The 23,293-nt window shown below is 43.8% G+C and overlaps 2 protein-coding genes across 2 annotated transcripts; both read right to left on the reverse strand.

The window, feature by feature from the left end:
- Positions 1–5,353: 5,353 nt before the first annotated feature.
- LOC126377477 (uncharacterized) lies at positions 5,354–7,582 on the reverse strand. Its single transcript, XM_050025210.1, has one exon. It carries the CDS (start codon positions 7,580–7,582, stop codon positions 5,354–5,356), a length of 2,229 nt encoding a protein of 742 aa, XP_049881167.1.
- Positions 7,583–7,646: 64 nt separating this feature from the next.
- On the reverse strand, positions 7,647–11,230 carry LOC126377478 (uncharacterized). Its single transcript, XM_050025211.1, has 2 exons — positions 7,740–11,230; positions 7,647–7,683 (listed from the first exon to the last, which is right to left on the reverse strand). The coding sequence occupies exons 1-2, from the start codon at positions 11,228–11,230 to the stop codon at positions 7,647–7,649; spliced, it is 3,528 nt and encodes a 1,175-aa protein (XP_049881168.1).
- Between the last annotated feature and the right edge of the window lie 12,063 nt (positions 11,231–23,293).

Below are 23,293 nucleotides of genomic sequence, written 5' to 3' on the forward strand. Positions count from 1 at the left end.
AACTGTACGTCTCACGAAATGTCAAAGATGTTAGTGCGACAGAGTCCTAAAGTGGGTACATTATATTGCTCATGATTGTACATAACGGCCTCAGTGGTCTAGTAGTTGAGCGTTGTGCTCACGATCCGGCGGTCCCGGGATCGAATCCCGGTGGGGACAAAACAGAAAAATCACTTTGTGATCCCTAGTTTAGTTAGGACATTAAAGGCTGATCACCTAATTGTCCAAAAGTAAGATGATCCGTGCTTCTTTCAGGTTTTCTACTGACTTACTTTACAACGAATGCAAAGTTCTGCGGGTGCGCCAGTTGTTCATGTTAAAGACTGTGGTTGCAAGACACAGAGCTGTTCGCTCCTCACCTGAGTACGAAGCGCTTCTGCAGCGAAGGATTTTTAGAGTTGCAATTCCGACAGTTAAAACTACTTTTGCTAAACGTCACCCACATTATCTTTCCATCTACGTATATAATAAAATTTGCCACAAACTCCCGATTAAATCGATGTCCCTCCGAGAGACCAAAAAAGAAGTTGAGACATGGTTGCTGAGTCAGAACTATGACAAAACGGAGGAATTGATGCCAAATTCATAATTACGGGATCACATAGAAATACACACTCACACACAAACACACACACACACACACACACACACACACCCACATAGACACTCCTTCTAACTTATAAATACTATATATTATATACATATTATATTTTTTCACATACCAGTTTCTTTTGTACGTTTAAATGTTTCATCTGTTGCTTCTGGATAAGTCCGAACAAAACCAAACAATGTTAATTTTTTCGGGCCCCTGCGATACAGGCTTATGCTTAGTGCAGGGTCCGCTGTGTTATCTGTCTATATGTAGATTTTCTGAAACTACCTCATAAAACCAGTTTTTTGTAACAGATTACTTTTGTAAATCTCTTTTTTTTTGAAATAAATATTTTTCTATTTTCTATTTCTATTTTCTTCTTACGGCACGTTAAGCCGTTGCCCCCGGTTACTACTTACTGATGTAAGTACGCAGTCGTTACACGAGTCAAGTCAGGGGCCTAATGAGGGTGGCATATTCTAATCAGAATAAACCCTCAATAAAATTAAAGAGAAAAAAAAAAGTCAGGGGCCTAATTGGTAGTCCACCTCACAACCCACACGATAGAAGAAGATTCATACATAAACTCACGCCTTTTCCCCACCGGGGTAAGCAGAGACTATAGGATTCCATTTGCTTCGATCCTGACACACTTCTCTTGCTCCTGTCACATTCGTCAATCTTTTTATCTTTATTTATACATATATCTATGTAGGAAAGTGAGAATACTACGGAAGGATAATGAATGGGAATTTGATTGTTTATGGTATGAAAGGAGGATGGTTAATGAATGGGACGTAAGGCAGTTTTAAAAAAAATAAGAAAGGCGAATCTATGGTACAATGTCGATCGGGTTACAGGATTTTGATAAAATATAGGAGTAAAGATATTTAAAATATCCCGTGTTATTTCTATATCCCACATCTATGCCACATCTATGCGAGGTTTTGTTCAAAATTAAAAAAAATATATATATTTATTTTTCAAAATTGGCTTACAAAGTAAGCGCTTTTTGAACGTCAATAAATTAAATTACATATTATGTAACTAGCTGTAAAACTACTACCACATCGGAATCTGTAACGCTGAGGGAAAGACGTGGCCAGAAAACCTCCCAGCACAGGGCCCTAGTCCTACTGTTCCATGTTTTCCTTTCATTTTTTTTTAAATCCAGCTCGTTTTACATAATTTATAGACTTAAATACAATTTTAACAAAAACCACATGCGAATGTGATTTGAAACAGGCGAGGTTTTCACCATAAGGTGACGATAAGTACCACCAAAGCGCTGTTTGAGTGCAGTGAAATAATTTCAACAATTATGGTCAACCGAACATTTGTTACGATTGATAAATCGTTGCCGTTCTATGTGGTGGCGCTTTGTAGGCGTATTGTATAATAGAAACGTAAATTAACGGCTTCCGTGGTCCAGTGGTTGAGCGCTCACCATCCGGTGGTCCCGGGTTCGAATCCCGTATGTCCCTAATTATGACAAAAATCACTTTTGTGATCCGTAGTTTGAATAGGACATTACAGGCTGATCACCTGATTGTTCGAAAGTAAGATGATCCGTGCTTCGGAAGGCACGTTAAGCCGGGTTATTACTTACTGATGTAAGTATGTAGTCGTTACATGAGCCATGTCAGGGGCCTTTAGCGGATCAATAATAACCTTGACACCAGGGTTGATGAGGTTGGTACCTTCACCTCACAACTCACACGATAGAAGAAGAGAAAACAGCGTATTTTTCACATAAAATGTTTTACAATTTAACATTTAAATCTGTTACATTCAAAATTTTATCGTGTGTTTTTTTTACATTCCGACGCGATTTTCTTCAACATAACCTTCATTTCTTTCACCTAATTTAATTTCAAGTTAAAACTGGGTCACTAATAACCCTGACACCAAGGTTGATGAGGTTGGTCATCCACCTCACAATGGGTTGGGTCCGTGTGGGCACGGTAGAAGAAAAAAATAAGATCTGTTGTGATTGATCTGTTATGTTGAATACAATTCACTTTTAAGCCCTACACTATCTATGTGTGAGATGTTTGTATAGCAAATATTAGCTTTGGGGTAAGATAGAGCGAAAACTTCATTTACCTCGGCCATTATCAGAATAGGCCTCTAAGGATTTTGCGCCAAAAACTTAATAAACTCAAAGGTTGTCCGTTACGACCTTTGCTGCCTAGTGTTAGTTAGTTCAGCTAAGTAATATTGCTAGCAAATAAGGTTGCCATCCGTCCGGGTTTCCCCGGACTTGTCCAAGTTTAGAGGGCATCCGGGGAGCGTCCGGGAAAGGCTACATTTGTAAACTGGGTTTTAAAAATAATAATAATAAAAAATATGGGCCGCCCGCGAGACACGCACTATGCGCGCACGCACACCACGATCAACCGACGAACCAAGTATATTCACAACCAAGTATATTTATATGTTTTTGTTTAATATTTTAATAATGTTTTGTTTTCTTATTTCAAGAATTTAAAAAGCTGATTTATATAAACAATTTGTAACAAATTGTAATATGATTCTGTTTTGTTAAAATAATGAATGAATAGAAATGGTGATTTATGACATTTTCAACTGTTTTTTATTACATTGAATATTTATTTTATTTATTTATTTATTAATTTAATTTTATTAATTAATATGTTTAAAACATCTTGTTGACATATCCGGCTTTCGGACTCTAAAGTCTTGTCCTGTTTTCCAAATTTTAGAGATGGCAACCCTACTAGCAAACCCCTTGTGAGGTTCACTATACGCGGGCTTATTACAAGTAGTTTACTTGCGAACGATGATTGGAAACTATTAGATAGCTTAATTTACTACTACGGCCTCCGTGGTTCAGTGGTTGAGCGTCGGGCTCACGATCCGGAGGTCCTGCATTCGAATCCCCGTGGGGACATATCACAAAAATCACTTTGTGATCCCTAACTTGGTTAGGACTTTACAGGCTGATCACCTGATTGTCTTAAAGTAAGATGATCCGTGCTTCGGAAGGCACGTTGCCGTTGTTCCCGGCCGTTGGTCCCGGTTACTACTTATTGATGTAAGAACGTAGTCGTTATATGAGGCATGTCAGGGGCCTGTGGCGGCTCAATAGTAACCCTGACACCAGGTTGGTAATTCACCTCATAACCCACACGTTTGTGGGATTTTGATCAGACTAATAATGGGTGGAAGATGTAATTGTGCCTGGGTGTAATAAAAAGGGTCATTTATACCCAAAAACAAAGATGAAAGATGCATTATGTGGGATATAGTTGTGAGTTTGTATTATGTGTGCCTCCAAACGCGTATGTGCGAGTGAGATACAATCGGCGCGGTTTCTTTACTGCGAATCTGCTACTGAAACTGCTGGCGAATCAGGAAAGGGTCTTGACATAATAGGTACCTATCTACCTATAGCACACCGTAGACTGGCCACTCTATACAAAAATATCATTTTTACCTAACTAGTTATCGCGTGAGTTTGAGCGAGACAGACCGCGCGCTCTCTCTTACTCCTTAGCAGATTACGGCTAATTAAGACTTTTCGCTTTTTCGCACATTTTTGATTTTCGCACACACACACATACACACCGCACATACACACACACACACACACACACATACACCGCACACACACACACACATCTCTTTCTTTACTTCTGTCAAAAAAATTTATTCACATAAGTCTTTAAAAAGTATAAGATGTTTAAAATATGGAGGAGCGGAGCCTCCTGATACAGGCATCCTTCTTGCTTAAAAGGAGACTCCATCAATTAGTTGTAAGATGTTTAAAATTGTAAACGAAAATAAATATTTTTGATTTTTGATTTTTTTTTGAAGACTAAAGTAAGACCCAGAGGGAGTGAGGTGAGCGGCCGATGCGAATTGGCGCGGGGCGGAGAGTTACCGTTCTATTCGTAGTATTATTCTTTATTCTATGACAGAGCCATGTTTCCAAATTTTATCGCCGAACATAAAACCTCAGTGCTTGGAACGAAATTCTAAATCAAACTTTCATATTGGTATGAGTAGTAAACTTGATCTCGGGGACGTATTTGGGGGCACGGGAGTGCCCCCGCCAAGACGAGCAAAGCGATTTCATTATTTTTATTCTTCTTCGAAAAAATCCGTGATAGCCCTGTTCGATGAACGCGTGACTTACATCGTAGTTTCCCTTCGAATCCCGGTTCGGGCTACGTCCCACTGCTGGGCACAGGCGTTCCCTCAATCAACCGTAGGGGGTATGGGGCATACTACACCACGCTGCAGCAATGCGGGTTGGTGGAGGTGTTTGTTTAGGGACCAACGGCTTAACGTACCCTCCGAAGCATGGAATGATCTTACTTTTTCGGACAATCAGGTGATTCAAGCCTGAAAAGTCCTTACCAAAGGACAGTCTCACAAAGTGATTTCGATTATAACCCCATCGGAAATTGAACTCGGACCTCCAGATCGTGAGCCTAACGCTCTAACCACTAGACCACAAAGGTGGCAGCATTACCACTGTTGTGGACTGTATGTTCAGGATCTTGGATCTCGAAGTAAAACTCGAACTCGAACTCAAAACTAACTCCAAACTAACTCATTTATTTCATATAAATATCCACCTTAGCTACTAATTTCGCTATCACAACTAGTGGGTGTTCACGCGTCGATCGTTTAACTATCCTACTCTAACAGTATCGCCGTCTCGTTCTAGGGGCGGCGCTTCCTTCGCTGTCCCTTTTTAGCGGCGCCGTCTCGCTCTAGTGGCGGCGTCCGCTACATCTCTCCCCCCGGCGTAGCTTGCGAAGCCTCCTTCTTGATCAGCACGGCGAGCTTCCTCGTTGGTCTCCTGAAGATTCCCGTTCTGGTTCTGACGTCGGCGACTCGTATCCCGCCGTCAGGTCCGATGAAGGTCCGAATCACCTCCCCCATTGGCCAGACGTTTCGTGGCAGTGTCGGGTCAACTACCACTACGATGTCTCCTTCTTTCAGCCCGGCGTCGTTGTTCGTAGGCTCGCCTCGAGGTACCAGTGTCGGCAGGTACTCCTTCAGCCAGCGTTGCCAGAAATGGTCGGCGAGGGCCTGGCTTGCTCGCCAAGCTCGTCGGTCGGCTTCGTCGCATGGTCCGGTGGTTGGCAGCCCCATGGATCCTCCCAACAGAAAGTGGTTGGGTGTGAGGGCCTCCGGGTCGTTCGGGTCCACGCTGACATGAGTGAGGGGGCGGGCGTTGACCGAGAATTCCACCTCCGTTAGCAGCGTCTGTAGCACTTCCTCCGGTGGCGCCTTTTCCTTAAGTACAGCGCCTAGTGCCGCCTTCACTGAGCGCACCATGCGTTCCCAAGCTCCTCCCTGGTTAGGCGCTCCAGGTGGGATGAACCGCCACTCCGTTCTGTGCAGCATCCCTTCTTGTTGCAGTGCGGGCGCCCATTCCCTGTAGGCGGCCTTCAGCTCGTGATCTGCTCCGCGAAAGTTCGTCGCGTTGTCCGAGTAGATGACGCGGGGCCATCCTCTGCGTGCGGCCATACGCCGCAACGCCATTAGCGCCGAGTCGGTGGAGAGGGAGGCGGCGAGCTCGACATGTATAGCTCGCGTGGTGAGGCATGTGAAGAGCGCGCCCCACCTCTTCTCTCGTCGTCGTCCGATCTTCACCATCATTGGGCCGAAGTAGTCCACTCCGCAGTTCGTGAAGGGGCGGTGGAATGGTTCCAGTCGGGCTTGCGGTAGATTCCCCGTCGCTGGTGCTCGCGGCATGGCTCGCCGCACTTTGCAGAGTGCGCAGGCATGCTCGACAGCGCGTACTGTTGGTCGCAGATGTATGATCCAGTATCGTTGTCGTAGGTCGTTGGTCACGCGCTCCCGGTTGGCGTGGCCGGCGGCGCAGTGTTCCCTCAGCACCAGCAACTTGGTCAGGTGATGACGGCCGTCCAGGATGATTGGCCGCTTCATATGTTCTGGAACGGTCGCGGCTCCGATACGACCTCGAACACGCAGGATCCCATCTTGTAGCTCCGGGTCTAGCTTGTATAGGCGGCTTGTCTTGGGAATGGAGCGCCCTGCTTGGATCCGTTCTATTTCAGCGCCAAAGCTCTCACGCTGAGCTCTTTGCAGGAGTGCTCGTTCGGCGCGTTCCAAGTGCTCCACTTCCAGGTTCTTTGTCTTCTTGCGGCACATGTCGATGAATGCCAGTACCCGTGCCGCCGCTCTGATCAGTGTTTCATATTTGGAGAATCGACCAGGGTCAGGTAGCCAGTCCTCCTTCTGTCCATCGCGTGTCCCAGTGTGAAGGACGTCTTCCTCCTCGATGTGCGATGACTGTTCAGCGGGCCAGTGTTCCGGTGACTCGTATAAGAAGTCTGGCCCCTGAAACCAGCGGTCGTTCACGCTGATTGTAGTCCCATGACATCTTGTGGCGTCGTCGGCTACGTTGTGTGTAGTGGGGAGCCATCGCCATTCGTCCTTCTGGGTGAGCTCTGCGATCTCGCTCAGCCTGTGCGCCACGAATGGGGTGTAGCGCCGAGCGTCGTTCCGCACCCAGTGTATCACCGTCGCTGAGTCCGTCCAGTAGGTGACACTGTCGATCTTGATGCGGTGTTCCTTTTTCAGCGTGTCGGCCAACCTCACTCCGATGACGGCGGCTTGTAGTTCCAGTCGCGGGATCGTTTGTGTTCGCTGCGGCGCCACCTTTGACTTGGCGCCAACCAGAGTGACCCCGATGCTTCCGTCGCAGCGCACTATCCTCCAGTAGGCCACCGTCGCGTATGCTTGCTCGCTGGCGTCGCAGAAGATATGTAGCTCGATGCGCTGATGGTTCTTCATCTCGTAGCATCGTGGTAGTCGTAGCCGGGCGACCTCTTCCAGCTGTGCCAACCAGCTCATAAATTGTCCGGCTTCTTCTTCCGGGATCGGCTCGTCCCATGGCAACTTAAGACGCCATAGGCCCTGAAGAATGATCTTCGCTCGGATCGTGTAGTGGCTCAGGAGTCCCAGCGGGTCGTATATGCTCATGACCGCACTGAGAGCTTCTCGCTTCGTAGGCGCGCGGCTTCGTGTTCGTACCTCGTCCGGTACTCTATTGAGCGACGTGTTGAACCCCAGTTCGTCTCGACCTGCGTTCCAGTAGAGGCCAAGTATTTTGTGCTCGGCGTGGCCCTCTCCTCCGAACTGCGTTGGTTGGGTCGCTCGAAGCTCTACGGGCACTTCGTCCAGGACTCCCTCGTAGTTGGAGTTCCACCCGCGCAAAGTGAAGCCGGCGTCTGCGTGGACTTCTATCACCTCGCTGATGGTTCGGCGGCCCTCCTCGATGTCTTCATAGCTCGCCACAAAGTCATCCATGTAGTGACTGTGTGTGATGGCCTCCAGCGCACGTGGGTGAGTGTGCGCGTGAGCATGCGCGTTGTGGTCTCGCACGCTGTGAGCCATGAAGGGTGAGCTGGCCGCGCCGAAGATCATGCTCGTCATCTTGAGGCAGCGAGGCGGATTCTTCCGGTCGTTTCCCCTCCACAAGAACTGCTGGGCGGGTTGGTCTTCTGGGCGGATCTTCACACGCAGGAACATCTCTTGTATGTCCGCAGTGACGGCGACTGGTCTCTCTCTGAACCGGAATACGATCCCCTGCAGTGACAGTAGCAGGTCCGGTCCCTCTAGTAACTCGTCGTTCAGGCAGACACCGTGGCTGCGTGCGGCGGCGTCGAAAACCAGGCGTAGTTTTCCTGGTTTATTGGGGTTCTGCACGGCAAAGTGTGGCAGGAACCAACTGACGGTGCTCGCTCGTTCATGACCGTCACATGGTGCTGCGTAGCCCTTGTTCAGCAGGTTTTCCATTTGGGCCGTGTACTGCTTGGCGAAGTCGGGTGAAGCGTCCATCTTCCTCTCGATGCTTCTCAGACGTCGGAAGGCTGCATCGTAGCTTGGAGGCATGGTCACGTCGTCACGACGCCATGGAAGTCCAACCTCGTAGGCCCCGTCGATCTTCTTCATCGTCTTCTGCACGATGTCCCGAGCGCGCTGATTGGCAACGCCCACGAGCGGTTTGTGACTGACACCCAGTGCGTCAATCTTGAAGTGCGCCTCGACGAGTTGCTCGAGACGTCGGTCGTACTGGTCGGTTGTGTCCCCGTGTCGTTCTACATCGTAGACATGCAGCACGCTCCCTTGTTGAATGATGGTGTTGCGTGGTACGGATCCGTGTACCACCCATCCAAGCTGCGTTCTTGATGCGGCGGGTTCGTTCGGGCCGCCAACTCGAAGTTCACGGGACACGATCAATTCCCAGTGGTCTGTCCCCACTAGGACTCTAGGGCGTGCTAGCTCGTAGCACATCTCGTTCTTGTCCAGGCGTAGGTGCTTGTATTTTTTCAGTAGCGACTTAGGGATGGTCTGCTGGTGTAGAATAAGGTTCTTCACTGTGCGTGCCCTTATTCCGTACGGTGCGTGTTCATTCTTGCCTCGGAGTTGCACCGCGACTGATCTGCTCTCCTCTTCTTGTTGCGCCATGTTCACACCGCGCAGGTTCAGTGGCTGTGTGGGTCCACTTGCGCCGATGCTCTCCGCCAGCTCGTTGTCAATAAGAGTGACGGTGGCGCCTTCATCCAGTAGGGCGTAGGTGGAGACCTCCCCCCGTGGTCCGCTCACGATCACTGGGCAGACCTTCAGCAGGACAGTCCTCGGGCCAGTGGCGGTAGTGGCCACCGACATGACTGTTTCCGGGCCACTCGTCGATGGTTGCGGTTCGGCTGCGGCGGCGGGCGGGTCCTCGTGTAGCGTAGCGTGATGTGGACGGCGACATTGGTTCACGCCGCACACCCGCGCCTTGCATGCTATGCGTCGATGTTTCGAGGCGACACATTTGAAGCAGAGACCTCTCTCCTTCACGAAGTCCCATCGCTGGTTGACTGTCAGCGCCTTGTAGGATTGGCACTGCGGCAACTTGTGATCTTCTCCGCAGCTGGGGCACTGGACGGCTCGCTCGCTCGTGTTGTAGATGGCTTCTGGTTTTCTTCCCAATGATGATCTTCCACTCGTGCTGGCCTTTAATTCTTTGCTTCTGTTCGCAGCGGGAGCAGTAGCAGCGGCGACGGTGCTGGCACTCGGGGCGTACATGAAGGAGATCGCTAAGTTCGCCTCGTGTGTCAGGAATCGGGACATCATGACGATCTCGGGAACGTTGTCCTCTTCATGTTGAGATGCGTAGTCACACCAGCGTGACCGATGATGCGGGCTGAGCTTGCCAAGTACTTCTCGAGCCAGCAGTGGGTTGTGGATGAAGCCCCGTTTGTCGATGGACTCCAGTATGCACACTTGATTGCGCAGCTTGATCGCGAAGTTATTGAGGTCTATCGCAGACGGTCCCAACCTCGGTAGTCGTCTGATTTCTTCTAGCGCCCGGTCGATCAGCACCTCGGGGCGCCCGAAGCATTGTTCCAGTGTCTTCATTATGACGCTCGGATCGGTTGCGGTGTACAGTAGTGCCGCCACGGCTTCGCGTGCCTCCCCCCGTAGGCACGTCCGTAGTCGCTGTAGGTTCTCGGCGGCGCTCAAATTGTAGAGACGTGTTGAATCTCTCATTGTTGCTTTGAAGGGCAGCCATTCGTTCGGGTTGCCGCTGAAGATGGGTAGCTCGACGTTCCGGATGCGTGGTCGCGCCATCCGCTCGAGTGCCTCTGCCAATTGCTCGATGCCTTGCTTCGCGTTCGAGGTTCGGCGTCTTCGTTCCGCTGACGGGTGTCGGTCTCGTTCCGGCGACCGTAGTGGGTGTCGCTCTCGTTCAGGCGACGGTGAGAAGTGTCGCACACGTTCCGGCGACTGTCGGGGGCGTCGCACTCGTTCAGGCGACGGTGAGAGGTGTCGCACACGTTCCGGCGACTGTCGGGGGCGTCGCACTCGTTCAGGCGACGGTGAGAGGTGTCGCACACGTTCCGGCGACTGTCGGGGGCGTCGCGCTCGTTCAGGCGACGGTGAGAGATGACGTGGTGCGCGTTGAGGTGTCGGCGAGGAGCGTAGCGGCGCGCGGCGTCTGGCTCTCTCCTCGAAACGGGTCTGCTTCTGTTCTTCGTCCCGTGTCTCGTCCATGCGCATGAACCAGTCATCGACCCGGTCATTGGGTCCCAGGCATACGTCCTCTTCCTGCAGACGAGCGCTCTCTTCCTCTTGGATGTTCTCTTGTTCGACGGCGAGACGCTTCCGAATCAAATCGGCTTCTAATTCCATCTTGCGTCGTTCAAGCTTCGCCAGTTGTTCCGCGGCTTCTAATTCAGCCAAGCGTAGTCTTGCAGTAGCATTCGTCGAACGTATGGAGGGCGCGAGCGATCCGCGCAGTGTATCTGCAACGCGTCGTGTCGCAGCGGGGGCGGCGGTGCGGGGCGCGGTGCCGACGGTGAGGGGCGCGGTACCGGCGGTGAGGTGCGGGGCGCCCGCGGTGAGGTGCGGGGCGCCCGCGGTGAGGGGCGCGGGTTCGATCGTCGCGCTAGTCGTCGGTTGTTCGCGGACTGAGCGCGTCGCGACGGTCGGTGAGGCGGGGGGTGCCTGAGATAACCGCCTCTGACGTTCCTCTTCGATTCGTTGGAGGGCGAGACGTTCGGTCTCGCGCCGTTGCTCTTCCTCGCGGCGTTGTTCCTCCAGCTCCACAGCGTCGCTCTGACTCCGGGTCACTACCATCTCGGATCGGTGAAATGGCAGGGAGGTACTGAGCGCGTTCCGCGATGGCACCAGATGTTCCCACGATGAAGTGCTTCGGCGATCTGAATCCGGCTCGAAGGACCAGGAACTGTTGTGGACTGTATGTTCAGGATCTTGGATCTCGAAGTAAAACTCGAACTCGAACTCAAAACTAACTCCAAACTAACTCATTTATTTCATATAAATATCCACCTTAGCTACTAATTTCGCTATCACAACTAGTGGGTGTTCACGCGTCGATCGTTTAACTATCGTACTCTAACAGTATCGCCGTCTCGTTCTAGGGGCGGCGCTTCCTTCGCTGTCCCTTTTTAGCGGCGCCGTCTCGCTCTAGTGGCGGCGTCCGCTACAACCACTTAATTCGAATTTATGAGGATTCGTGATTGAATCGTACAACTTTTATAATAGACGTATATAACTTTTATCTTTGTTTTCCTATAACTGACACCCGTGTTATTACTACCCAACACAATTATATCTTCTACCTATTATTACACTGGTCAAAATAAAGTGAAGCGATATAATTCTTTACGTATCTGATCCTAATATCAAGCAACAATTATTTTTATATCTGCCTCTTTCATTGTATTATATTTATGAATAATTTATATGCCCCGAGCAATGAAAAAATAGGTAATTATCACGTCAAATCTGAACAGCGCCATCTTCTTCTATCGTGTGGGTTGTGTGGAGTACCAACCTCATCAACCCTGGTGTCAGGGTTACTATTGAGCCGCCAAAGGCCGCTGATATGGCTCATGTAACGACTACTACATCAGTAAATAGTAACCGGGACCAACAGCTTAACGTGCCTTCTGAAGCACGGATCATACTTTCGGACAATCAGGTGCTCAGCCTGTAATGTCCTAACCAAAATAGGGACCATAAAGTAATTTTTGTGATAAGTCCCCACAGGGAATCGAACCTAGGACGTCCGGATCGTGAGCCCAACGCTCAACCACTGGACCACAGAGGTCGTTTATTTCTACGTCATTTATTTCTTTTAGTGAACTTAGCTTGGAAAGTTTCTCATTGCAGATTTGACCTACTACCCACATTAAACTGGTATAGTGGAGCACAAAAGTCGCTAAATAAATGCATTACAAAAAAGGTTATTATAAAGTTAGTGATTATTTAGAAGATATGAATGCATGGGATTAACTGTCTGAGAACTGATATTAGGCAGCTAAATTACTCAATTGTATACCAATATTTTATGTTTATTTTTATTTTTTTTAAAGGACGTCTAGGGCCCTGTGCCGATGTTTTTCTTGCAGCTTCTTTTCCCCGGCTATACAGGTTGTGAGAAGCTGCAGTAGTTTTAGGCGGATGAGACGTTCGTTATGTAAAATTGACGATTCAAAGTGTAACTATGTTACCTACTGAATAAAGATATTTTTGAATTTGAATTTGAATGGTTGCCCGCTTGTTTGTCTAATTGTCCTTTACACGCAATTGCTTTACCATGTTCCTAGTTTTCTATTACCGACTAAATTGTTACATCCAGTTGTTATTTCCAGTAACGTATAATAATGTATGTAATAATTTCAGGTTACATTGATTCTGTTACGGAATGTATTCGATTTTTGAAAGAACCGAAGGGCAAGCCAAAGGGAACTATGCCCATACAGCCATGTCTTATTTTTATGCCTTTGATAACTGAAATTATGCTCAAACTTTGCTAATACACCTACTTATTATATATTATTACATGCAATTACAAATACATTACTTGAAAACATACGTTTTACTAATAGCCCCCTAAACAAAACAAAACTACTTTAAGTTTGACATATTTAGTTGTAAGTTTTCGACCTTCCAACATGGGTTAAGTACCGTCTAACGTCTAGACTCAATAACGTAATGTCTTGAAATAGACCCTTACCTATTGCTATAGAGCATGGAAGCAAATTACGCTCGGGTGCAGGAGGCGGCTAACATTGAAATTGGTGCATAGACTATGTAAATTCAACAAACTTGAAATGCATAAACTCACTTAGTTTTGTTTATAAATACATAACATAAGATAAGCTTACGAGTATAAAGGCAATTGGGGTAGTCAGAGAGAACTAAGTATCCACACCTCGCCGAGCTTTCTGTTAGACCAGTGTGACAGGTGGTAAGCCGTATTGCCGTCTATAATGGACGAGGCAACTGTGTTGGTGAAAACTGCACTAATTTAATATGTCAATTTATTATAGGTAATAAAATGTTTTCAATTCATAATGTTAATGTTCCAAATTCAAATTTAAACACATACATACATACATAAACTCACGCCTATTTCCCACCGGGGTAAGCAGAGACTATAGAATTCCATTTGCTTCGATCCTGACACACTTCTCTTGCTTGCTTCAAATTTAAAATGGAATTATATTCGTGTTTTGAATAAAAATTCGAAAGAGTTTATATTTTGTAATGAGAAAATTAAATAAAATATAATTATTCAAAAAAGTCGCCAATTTTATGCGTATTTAAATTAATGTTAAGAAACTTTTTAAGAATTTAACGAAAGTATATTTAAGTAAAGACATTGTAGGATTTTAAAGTATAATACAACCCGTTATTTGTGATCGTTAGTTTGATATTTATAATGCCACCTCCAATACCGAGATTTCTCTGCTCTATGCTTTCTGAAATCTAACACTTATTTAATATTTTTCCTCCGTGTTCATAATTGCGCCAATTTAACTAAACATAAGTTATTATGAACCAGCATTACTAGGTCTTATTACTCACCCTTTACTTTACTGTATACATAGCTTCACGCTATATGTCGTGCGGGGGTAGACAGTAGACATAAACACTCTATATTCACTGCTGGAAATGCTGGACTAAGAAAAAATTAGAAAACGAAGTTGCTTATTTTCCAGTTCATGTCGTAAAAACCGACAGATCGATTGAGCCCTTTTTAATATGATAGACCTTTAAAAAGGTGATGGGTTGGGTGAAGCGAAAGTGGTGCGTCAGGATCGTAGCAGAAGTCCGTCTCTGCCTACTCCAATGGAAAATAGGCGTGAACTTATATATGTAAGTGAGCTGATCACCTATCCATGCGGTTCATCATATCCATCTTAAGACTACACTTCACGAGTGGCTGCAAGTTGACTTATGATAACTTTCAGCTCTGTCTACCCATCAGGGATGAGTTATTATTTTGAGTTAATATAAGGGTAGTACACTCAAAAATATTAAGGTACAGAACCCATTACATCAAAGTATATTAACTCTTCGGTTTTAATATTATGACTTTGAAAACCGAAAGTTAAACTTTATCTAACGCCCAGTTATTTATATCTAAATTATATTATTTATCGACGAATTTGAATCTTAAAGCTGAATAGTTCAAGATGAGATAGTTAAACGGCTTTTCGGGTGCAATTTATTGACAAAGTTATCAATTGATAAATATTAAACGCTCGTTATGTAGATTTGGGTGTTGATAAACTTAGTTCACGTCTTCTTCTATCGTGAAGGTTCTTCTTCTTCTCTCGTGTGGGTTGAGAGGTGGATTACCAACCTCATCGAACCTGGTGTCAGGGTTACTATTGAGCCGCCAAAGACCCCTGACATGACTCATGTAACGATTACTTACTTACATCAGTAAGTAGTAACCGGGACCAACGGCTTAACGTGCCTTCCGAAGCACGGATCATCTTACTTTCGGACAATGAGGTGATCAGCGTGTAATGTCCTAATCAAACAATACAAAATAAATTTTGTGATATTTCCCCACCAGGATTCGAACCCAGGACCTCCGGATCGTGAGCCTAACGCTCAACCACTGGACCACGGAGGCCGTGGTATCGTGAAGGTTGTGAGTTGGATTACTAACCTCATCAACCCTGGTCCTGTGCCCTGTTTATCAAAACTTACAAGTCTACATGTTCACAAGCTACAAGCTACAAGTGCGTGTAAATTACGTTTATCAAAAAAAAAGTAGAGGGATTGTAAAATATACTTGTGAAATAAATATTGACACTTGTTGTATGTTATTTACATGTTTAGTTTTGATCTGGGGGCACGGTAGTGCCCCCGCCAAGACGAGCAAAGCGAAACGCAAGCGCAGGCACCACCTACCTTTTCTCGAAACGTTTCGCCGGTTTTTTGAACTCTCATAACTCAGGTTTGGATTATGGTAGATAAACCAAACTGTCAGGATATGTTGCCAGCAGTAGATTTATTAAACCTATAAAGTTTCAAGAGCATAGCTATTATAATTTAAAGTTTATTGGCATGTAAAAAAACCCAATTTTGACACTCACTGACATACATACTTGCTAATGATAATCATAATTATAAGGTACTTCCAGAGACGAAACAGACAAGACCCATATTTTGCCTAACATGTAGCATTTGTGAACTTATAGTTTGTATAATTAGGACGTGTAGTTAGAAACTTGGCGCTACATGAGAACTGATGATTTTTTGACATTGTGATCGATATGACCTCGTCTTGGAAACATTTTACATGAAAATGTTTTTGTTGGGATAAACATATTCTTGTAATAATGAAAATTTTTACAAGAAAATTTCTTATAATACAGGGCTTGTAAACATTGATAATCAGGGTACTGCTCTTTCTTATATGCCTCCTACTACGAGTAACCTCTATAAAAGTCGAGTCTATATACCTAGTATCGACTTTTCAAGAGATTACCGCGAATTCTCGACAAATCGAAAGTGAAATACTAGTTAGCGGTCGGGTCGTTAGGGTCATATATTACGACCTTCAGAAAGTTCACAAGCAATAAACATGTATAAAGATCATAAATCAGCAAAATACAGACTTATCAGTACGTTTATTTGAGTTCAAATTGCTATTTGCGGGTCAAAGTTACCATAAAATAGTAATCGGACATAAAACGGTCCACATCATATTATGGCCGTAGAAGATTTTATAATCCGTTTCTTTGCTTTCCTTTAAAAAAAACATGCATAAATTCACGCCTATTTCCCACCGGGGTAAGCACAGACCATGGAATTCCATTTGCTTCGATCCTGACACACATCTCTTGCTTCCTCCAAGTTCATCATTATTCATTTAAGAGCTACGCTCTTGTCAGTGTGTAGCATTCTCCATTCTTGTCTATCAAAGGTAAATTTTTTCACTTCCTTACGTTCGCCTTCTCTTTAACTTGTTCCATGTAAGCTCTTCTTGGTCTCCCCCTTCCTCTCTTTCCTATAACTTCCCTTCTACGATGTTTTTATAAATTTTTCGTGTCTTATTCAGTGTCCAATCGTCTTGCCTCTTCTGTCCTAGATGACTCTCAATATTTGTCTTCTTACTCTTTTTATTACTACTTACATCATTAGTAATCCTTTCTGTCCAAGTTACTATTTCCATCCTCCTCATAGAAAAGCTTGTACTAAACATATTCTAAGGACATCTCCGATTCCAAAACTCGACGTAAAGCCTAATCAGAAATCAGAATCATTTATTCAACGTAATTATATTGGATAAACTTGTGAAGGTCAATGTGATATTTTTTAATTTACGTCATTTCGCAAGGTGTTATGGCTGAGGAGAAGAAATGACAAGAAACTGCAACAGCAACACATCTTTTAAATCAATGAGGGTATACATTACAAGTTATTAAATAACTAGAGGAACACATTTATTACCATACCCCTCTCTTTATTTAAGAATTGAGCTCTTGTCGGTTGAGTAATCGCCTCCATTTTGCATTACTCCATAGATAGGGCGTGTAGAACGGTGGTTGCCCCAATCGCCTTCCGTTCCGCAGTACACCGACCAATTTCTTAATCGGTGATGTTCTAGCTAGAGCCCTACCAGAATCCATTTCCTCGGTCTCCAACCAGTACTGACACCGCTGCTGCCCGGCATCAGGGGTGCGCTTTTGAGGTAGCGGCGCCTACTCGCTACGTCACAAGATCGTCATAGAACCTAAGTAGCATTTTATAGGTTAGCGCATCCCAGTGAGCGACCCACTACGGTCTGCTAATCCTGTCGCTGTTTGGTTTATTTTTATATTCGCAGTTAATCATCATATGTGATGGCCGTTCCACTATCCGCCACCTGTGGGCCCCGTAGATGGCCTATAGCTCAGCCTACTACAGATGCCATACCATCATGATCATCAGCCCATTAATGTCCCCACTGCTGGGGCACGGGCCTTCCCTATGGATGGATAGGGAGATCGGGCCTTAAACCATCACGCGGGCCCAGTGCGGATTGATGGTTATTAACGACTGCTAATGCAGCCGGGACCAACGGCTTAACGTGCCTTCCGAAGCACGGAGGAGCTCGAGATGAAAACTTTTTTTTTGCGGTTACCCATCCTATGACCGGCCTTTGCGAAAGTTGCTTAACTTCAACAATCGCAGACCGAGCGCGTTTACCGCTGCGCCACTGAGCTCCTCCACACATTTAGTATTTTCTTAATTTCCAACTTCAACACTCTGAGCCATAAAGAGTCAAAGACAAGCTTCAATATCACACTAGGGACGCATATTAAGTGGCAGAAACATAAAATATTAACCCTTCAGTCGACAGGGGCGGATTAGAGTTCACTTCTGACCCCCTTTGTTATTTCAACTCAAAAACTGGCGTAAAAGTTCTGCTATCATCCCTTCAGTTTAAAATGAAAGAGGGTTTATTTTAATTTAAAATAACATAGCATCATACCTATGTGAGCTGAAGTGCATAGCATATAGATCCACTCCAGTTCACGCCAGCTTTGTTAAGTCCCTTGTAATAGGGGGCGAGCCAGTAAAAAATAACTTTATTTCGGTCAATTTTACATCCATATCTGCTAAGCATCCATATCTGTAAAATTATTAAGAAAATAGATGCAACTAAGGGAGCTGGACCTGATGGTATACCGGCATTTTTTATTAAAAAAACCTACAAGTTTCTTACTTTGCCCTTGAAAATTATATTTGAAAAATCATTATTAACAGCAACATTTCCGTCACTCTGGAAGGAAGCAAACGTAATTCCAATCCATAAAAAAGGAGCTAAAAATATAGTTGATAACTACAGACCAGTTTCAATCCTAAGTCACTTTTCTAAGATCTTTGAATGCATCATATGCAATGAGTTAACAAATTACTGCCAAAATATTATAACAGATAAACAACATGGTTTTTGCAAGAGTAAGTCTACAGTTACCAACTTAGTTGACTATACAACTGATCTTTGTAAAAGTGTTGATGCTGGCATTCAGGTGGACTGTATTTATACTGACTTCAGCAAGGCGTTTGATAAAGTTGACCATTTGATCTTACTTGCTAAATTAAAACTTTACGGCATTCACGGTACATTATTACTTTGGTTCGAATCATATCTTAAACAACGCAAACAGAACGTCATTGTAAAAGGTTTTCGATCTAATACTTATGTGGCGTACTCTGGAGTACCACAGGGTTCTCACCTGGGTCCTATTCTTTTCTTGCTATTTATTAACGACATAGTCAACCGCATTCAATATAGTAATTGTTCCATATTCGCTGACGATTTAAAATTATATCGGAAAATACATACTGCACACGATGTACGTCTTCTTCAATGCGATTTAGATAAAATTCAGTTATGGTGTAGGGAAAACAATATGCTTATAAATGTCAGTAAATGCGTACATATTAAATTTACAAGAAAAAAGAACACAATTAACTCTATATACAAGATAGATGATGTTATATTAAAAGAAGTAACAGAAATAAGAGACTTAGGTGTTACCGTCGATAGTAGGTTATCTTTTACAAATCATCTTGACAACACAATGAAAAGAGCCTGGCAAATGTTAGGATTTCTTAAACGCACTTGCAAATCTTTTAGAAACGTGAACGCAATAATAGCAGTTTTCAATTCATTAATCCGTAGTACTCTGGAATACGCTACCACCGTTTGGAATCCTATATACGAGATACACATAACAAGACTGGAGCGTATTCAGCGCAGTTTCACAAAATTCCTCGCATACAAAGACAGGCATTGCCCATACCGCGCCGATTATGATGCTCGCTTGGCTCATTTCTATATTGAAAAACTACATTCACGACGAAAAAAACATGACCTGGTATTCCTTTTCAAAGTTTTGAATGGATTAGTTAACGCGCCTAATATTTTGTCTCGGATTGGCTTAGCGGTGCCTAGAAAGCCTCCACGGTTCCCTATTCGCAACAGTTTGCACATCCCCCGATATCGTACTAATGTTGGCAAATACTCTCCATTAAACCGTTGTATGCTAACGTATAACGAAGCATGTAAAAATAACGTCGACATCTTCCACGAAACCCTCACCAACTTTAAATATAAAATTACAAATATTGTTTAAATTCACTCAATTTCCTATAATTTTACTTTATATACTTTTTATCCAATTTTTTTTTCTCTATATTCTAGCTTTAAGTTAACTCAAACACGTGTGCGTGTTGTTTTATTATTTGTTTAAAACTAACTTGAATGTTGTATACGCCTGTAATGGTATAATATACCGATGGTGTATCTTAAATAAATAAATAAAATAAAATAAATAAAGCATAAGCCTTGGTAGCCCAGTTGGTAGAACGCTTGCCTTGACTTTGAGGTCGCAGGTTCGAATCCAGCACAGGCCTAAACCAATGCTTGTCGAATTTGTTTTCGAATTCATGTTTGGATCATAAATTTAATGATTATCACATGCTCAGCGGTGGAGGGAAATATAATGAGGAAACCGAAGGAAAAAACGAAAAAAGGTCACGTATCTCCGAAAATGTATTTCTCGGGAATGTGGGTTTGCTCACCATGTTTTCTTTCACCGTTGAGCACGTGATAATCATTTATGATCCAAACATGAATTCGAAAACAAATTCGACATATATTGGTTTACGCCTGTGGTGGAAATAAAAAAAAATCCAGACGAATTGAGAACCTTCTTTTGTGAAGTCTGTTAAAAAGAAGATAAATTCAAGAGTTCAAGATAAAATGTAAAATTCTGATTACTAAATATATATACAGATCTAAAACTAACGAAAAACATTTTCTTTTTTCTATTTAACTTACGAATTTTAATCAAGAAAAACGATTAGTAAGTCCGACGTTTTATCACGTTTATCTGTGACGTCACAGTGTGCTTATTCATATAAGTTCCATAGTAATTCCGCGTTTTGACGTTTAGAAAGCCCAACTGGGCACCCTCAGGCCTGTTGTCTTAAACGTTGTACCGGGTGACTGCCTACAGCACTCCCGATTTGTCCGGCCAAGTAGTTAATGCCATCTGCGGCAGATCTACAATAAGTCACGTGAAAACCTACCTACTACCTACTTCTTCACTACCGTGTGTATCCATCTAGTATAATCTTTATTGTATCTACCTACAAAATGTATAAACAGACGATGAGTTGCGGTGTAGGTACAGAAAAATCTGTCGATAGGTTTATGAGACACCGTTTTTGATTGTAAAATGTTTATTATTACTTTGAATAAATAAAAAAAAGACGTTTAGTAAAAAGTAACTGATTTGACTAGTTGGAAATTAGCCCATAGTTTATCTATGATCTTCCCAGCTTTCTTAGCTACCAAATCGAACACTATTCACGACCGAACCGTTTTACCCAGACATTGGATTCTCCAATAGCCAGATAAGTGCCCCTATACAGTACCTAAATCCATCTCTGTCGCCCAGAGATAAGGACGGAAGACACCTGTGTCTCGGATGAACTTCGCAATTTATGATTCTGAAAGATGGATGGCGAAGTAGTAACTTCAAAATACATACGTAAATTGGGTCGTGTACGAGGTTGTCGAAACCACTTTGTGAGACTGTCCTTTGTTTGGTAAGTACTTTTCAGGCTTGAATCACCTGATTGTCCGAAAAAGTAAGATGATTCTGTGCTTCGGAGGGCACGTTAAGCCGTTGGTCCCGGCTACTAGCCGTAAAAACACCTCCACCAACCCGCAGTGGAGCAGCGTGGTGGAGTGTGCTCCATACCCCCTCCGGTTGATAGGGGGGAGGCCTGTGCCCAGCAGTGGGACGTATATAGGCAGTTTATGTTATGTGTTATCTACTAGGTTCAAGATGTTCTTATTCTTCTATCGTGTGGGTAGCGAGGCGGATTACCAACCCCGTCAACCCTGGTGTCAGGGTTACTGTTGAGCCGCCAAAGGCCCCTGTCATGGCTCATGTAACGACTACTTACTTACATCAGTAAGTAGTAACCGAACAACAGCTTAACGTGCCTTCGGAAGTGCAGATCATCTTACTTTAGTTTTAGGTTCAAGATAAATTATGAAATTCTGATTAGTAAATAAAGACAGATCTAAAAGTAACGAAAAACATTTATTTTTTTCTATTTAACTTCCGAATTTTAATCAAGAAAAACGAATAATAAGTCCGACGTTTTATCACGTTTTTCTATGACGTCACAGTGTGCTTTTTCATGCAAATTCTATAGTAATTTCGTGTTTTGACGTTAGTAAAAAGTAACTGATTTGATTAGTTGGAAACTACCCTATTCACGCTTATTTTAGACCACACGATAAAAAGAAGAATCTGATCAAGTATTTTAGTTCATCTAGCGAGGAATGAGCAATATGTACCCACTTTAGAACCCTGTCGCACTATCATATTTGACATTTAATGAGACTTGCGGTTTAATTTGTCAGAAAAGTTAATGTGACATGGTTTCAAAGTGTATATATATAATATACATATTAGTACTTGCGACCTTACCTCTGCTACCTCAATCTATGTATCTATTGTGGTCAAATGCTTGCCTATCTATTATAAAAAAAAACATTTTTATTGGTATTTCCCACTGGGGTAAGCTCTCTCGATTTTCTGCCCACCCCGAAATGCATTTCGAGCGTGAATTATGTTTTCTTTTAAAAAAATGCTGGAATACATTACAACCATAATAAAAACGTTTCGCTGTATTGTACAGAACAGAAATATTATAATACCCACGGGTTGTAATGTGGACTTAGGAACTTAATCCCTTGAAAAATTCCCGAGGCCATTTTGAAATATAGGCCTCCGTAAGCTCTGCGGAGGCCTATTTGAGTACCAAAATATGAAATTGAATTGCGCGACCCTTCCGGAGATTAACTCGCAAAGGTTTTTAAATGAAAACTGCGCAGAGTAACTGCGGTACCGAGAATTCAGTAATGTATGAAAGTGTAGGTGAAAGAGTAAGATAATATAAGATGAACGAGTAAGAGAGAGAGACAGGTGCGTGAGACAGATGCAAGATACGTGTGTGTGAGAGAGAGAAAAGATATGAGTGAAGACGTATTCGGTTGAACAGAGCGGAAGAGCGAGAGGTATGAGAGAAAAAGGGATAGAAGAAGGATGGAGGATGACGTGGTGCGCGTCTCTAGAGGCTATTTATTTCATTTTCTTTAATTCAAATAGTTTTCTGTGCTTTTAAAAGGTTTTCAAGATTTAAATTAGTGGGTTTAGATATACCCGTGTTTATTTTCCTTTAAACGTTGTCTTAGACCGGAAGAGAGTATGGAAAAATTCAAAACTTTGGTGGATTAAAAGGTGGAATATACAAAGCTGTATAATAACCTACCTAAACACATAAAAAAAGCAGACTGATTCACCACATTTAAAACCAAACTTGCCCAATATACTTATATATTATCTACAAACAAATTTTAATCTTCACTTCAAAACTATTGGTGTTTAAAATACCTAGGTGGATGCGGTGAATGTGTCGTTGTTTTCTTAATATTCTACTGTCTCTGTGAGGTGTCATAATATTCGACTCGCCTACATTTTATCGTTATAACTTTTTTCTCATATAAGTGACATTCTTGTGTTGAGAAATAAATATTCTTTAAACCTAAACCTAATATATTCATTATTGTAGTACAACCTCCTTTAACTATTTATTGGCCCCGATTCCTGCAGACACCGCCTAATTTTATTTTAGGTTATATCCGTCATTTTCGTATCCATCGAAAAGGAAAGGGACGGATGATTCACAGCTCTTAATTTTAGGAAGAATGAGTAAATGAATGAATAACCCGGGCGAATCAAAAGGTACGTGTCTGGTATGCATTCCGTTTGACGTGCTGTCTACTTAACTTTG

This window comes from Pectinophora gossypiella, chromosome 23 (genome assembly GCF_024362695.1).
Source record: "Pectinophora gossypiella chromosome 23, ilPecGoss1.1, whole genome shotgun sequence".
Lineage (NCBI taxonomy): Eukaryota > Metazoa > Arthropoda > Insecta > Lepidoptera > Gelechiidae > Pectinophora > Pectinophora gossypiella.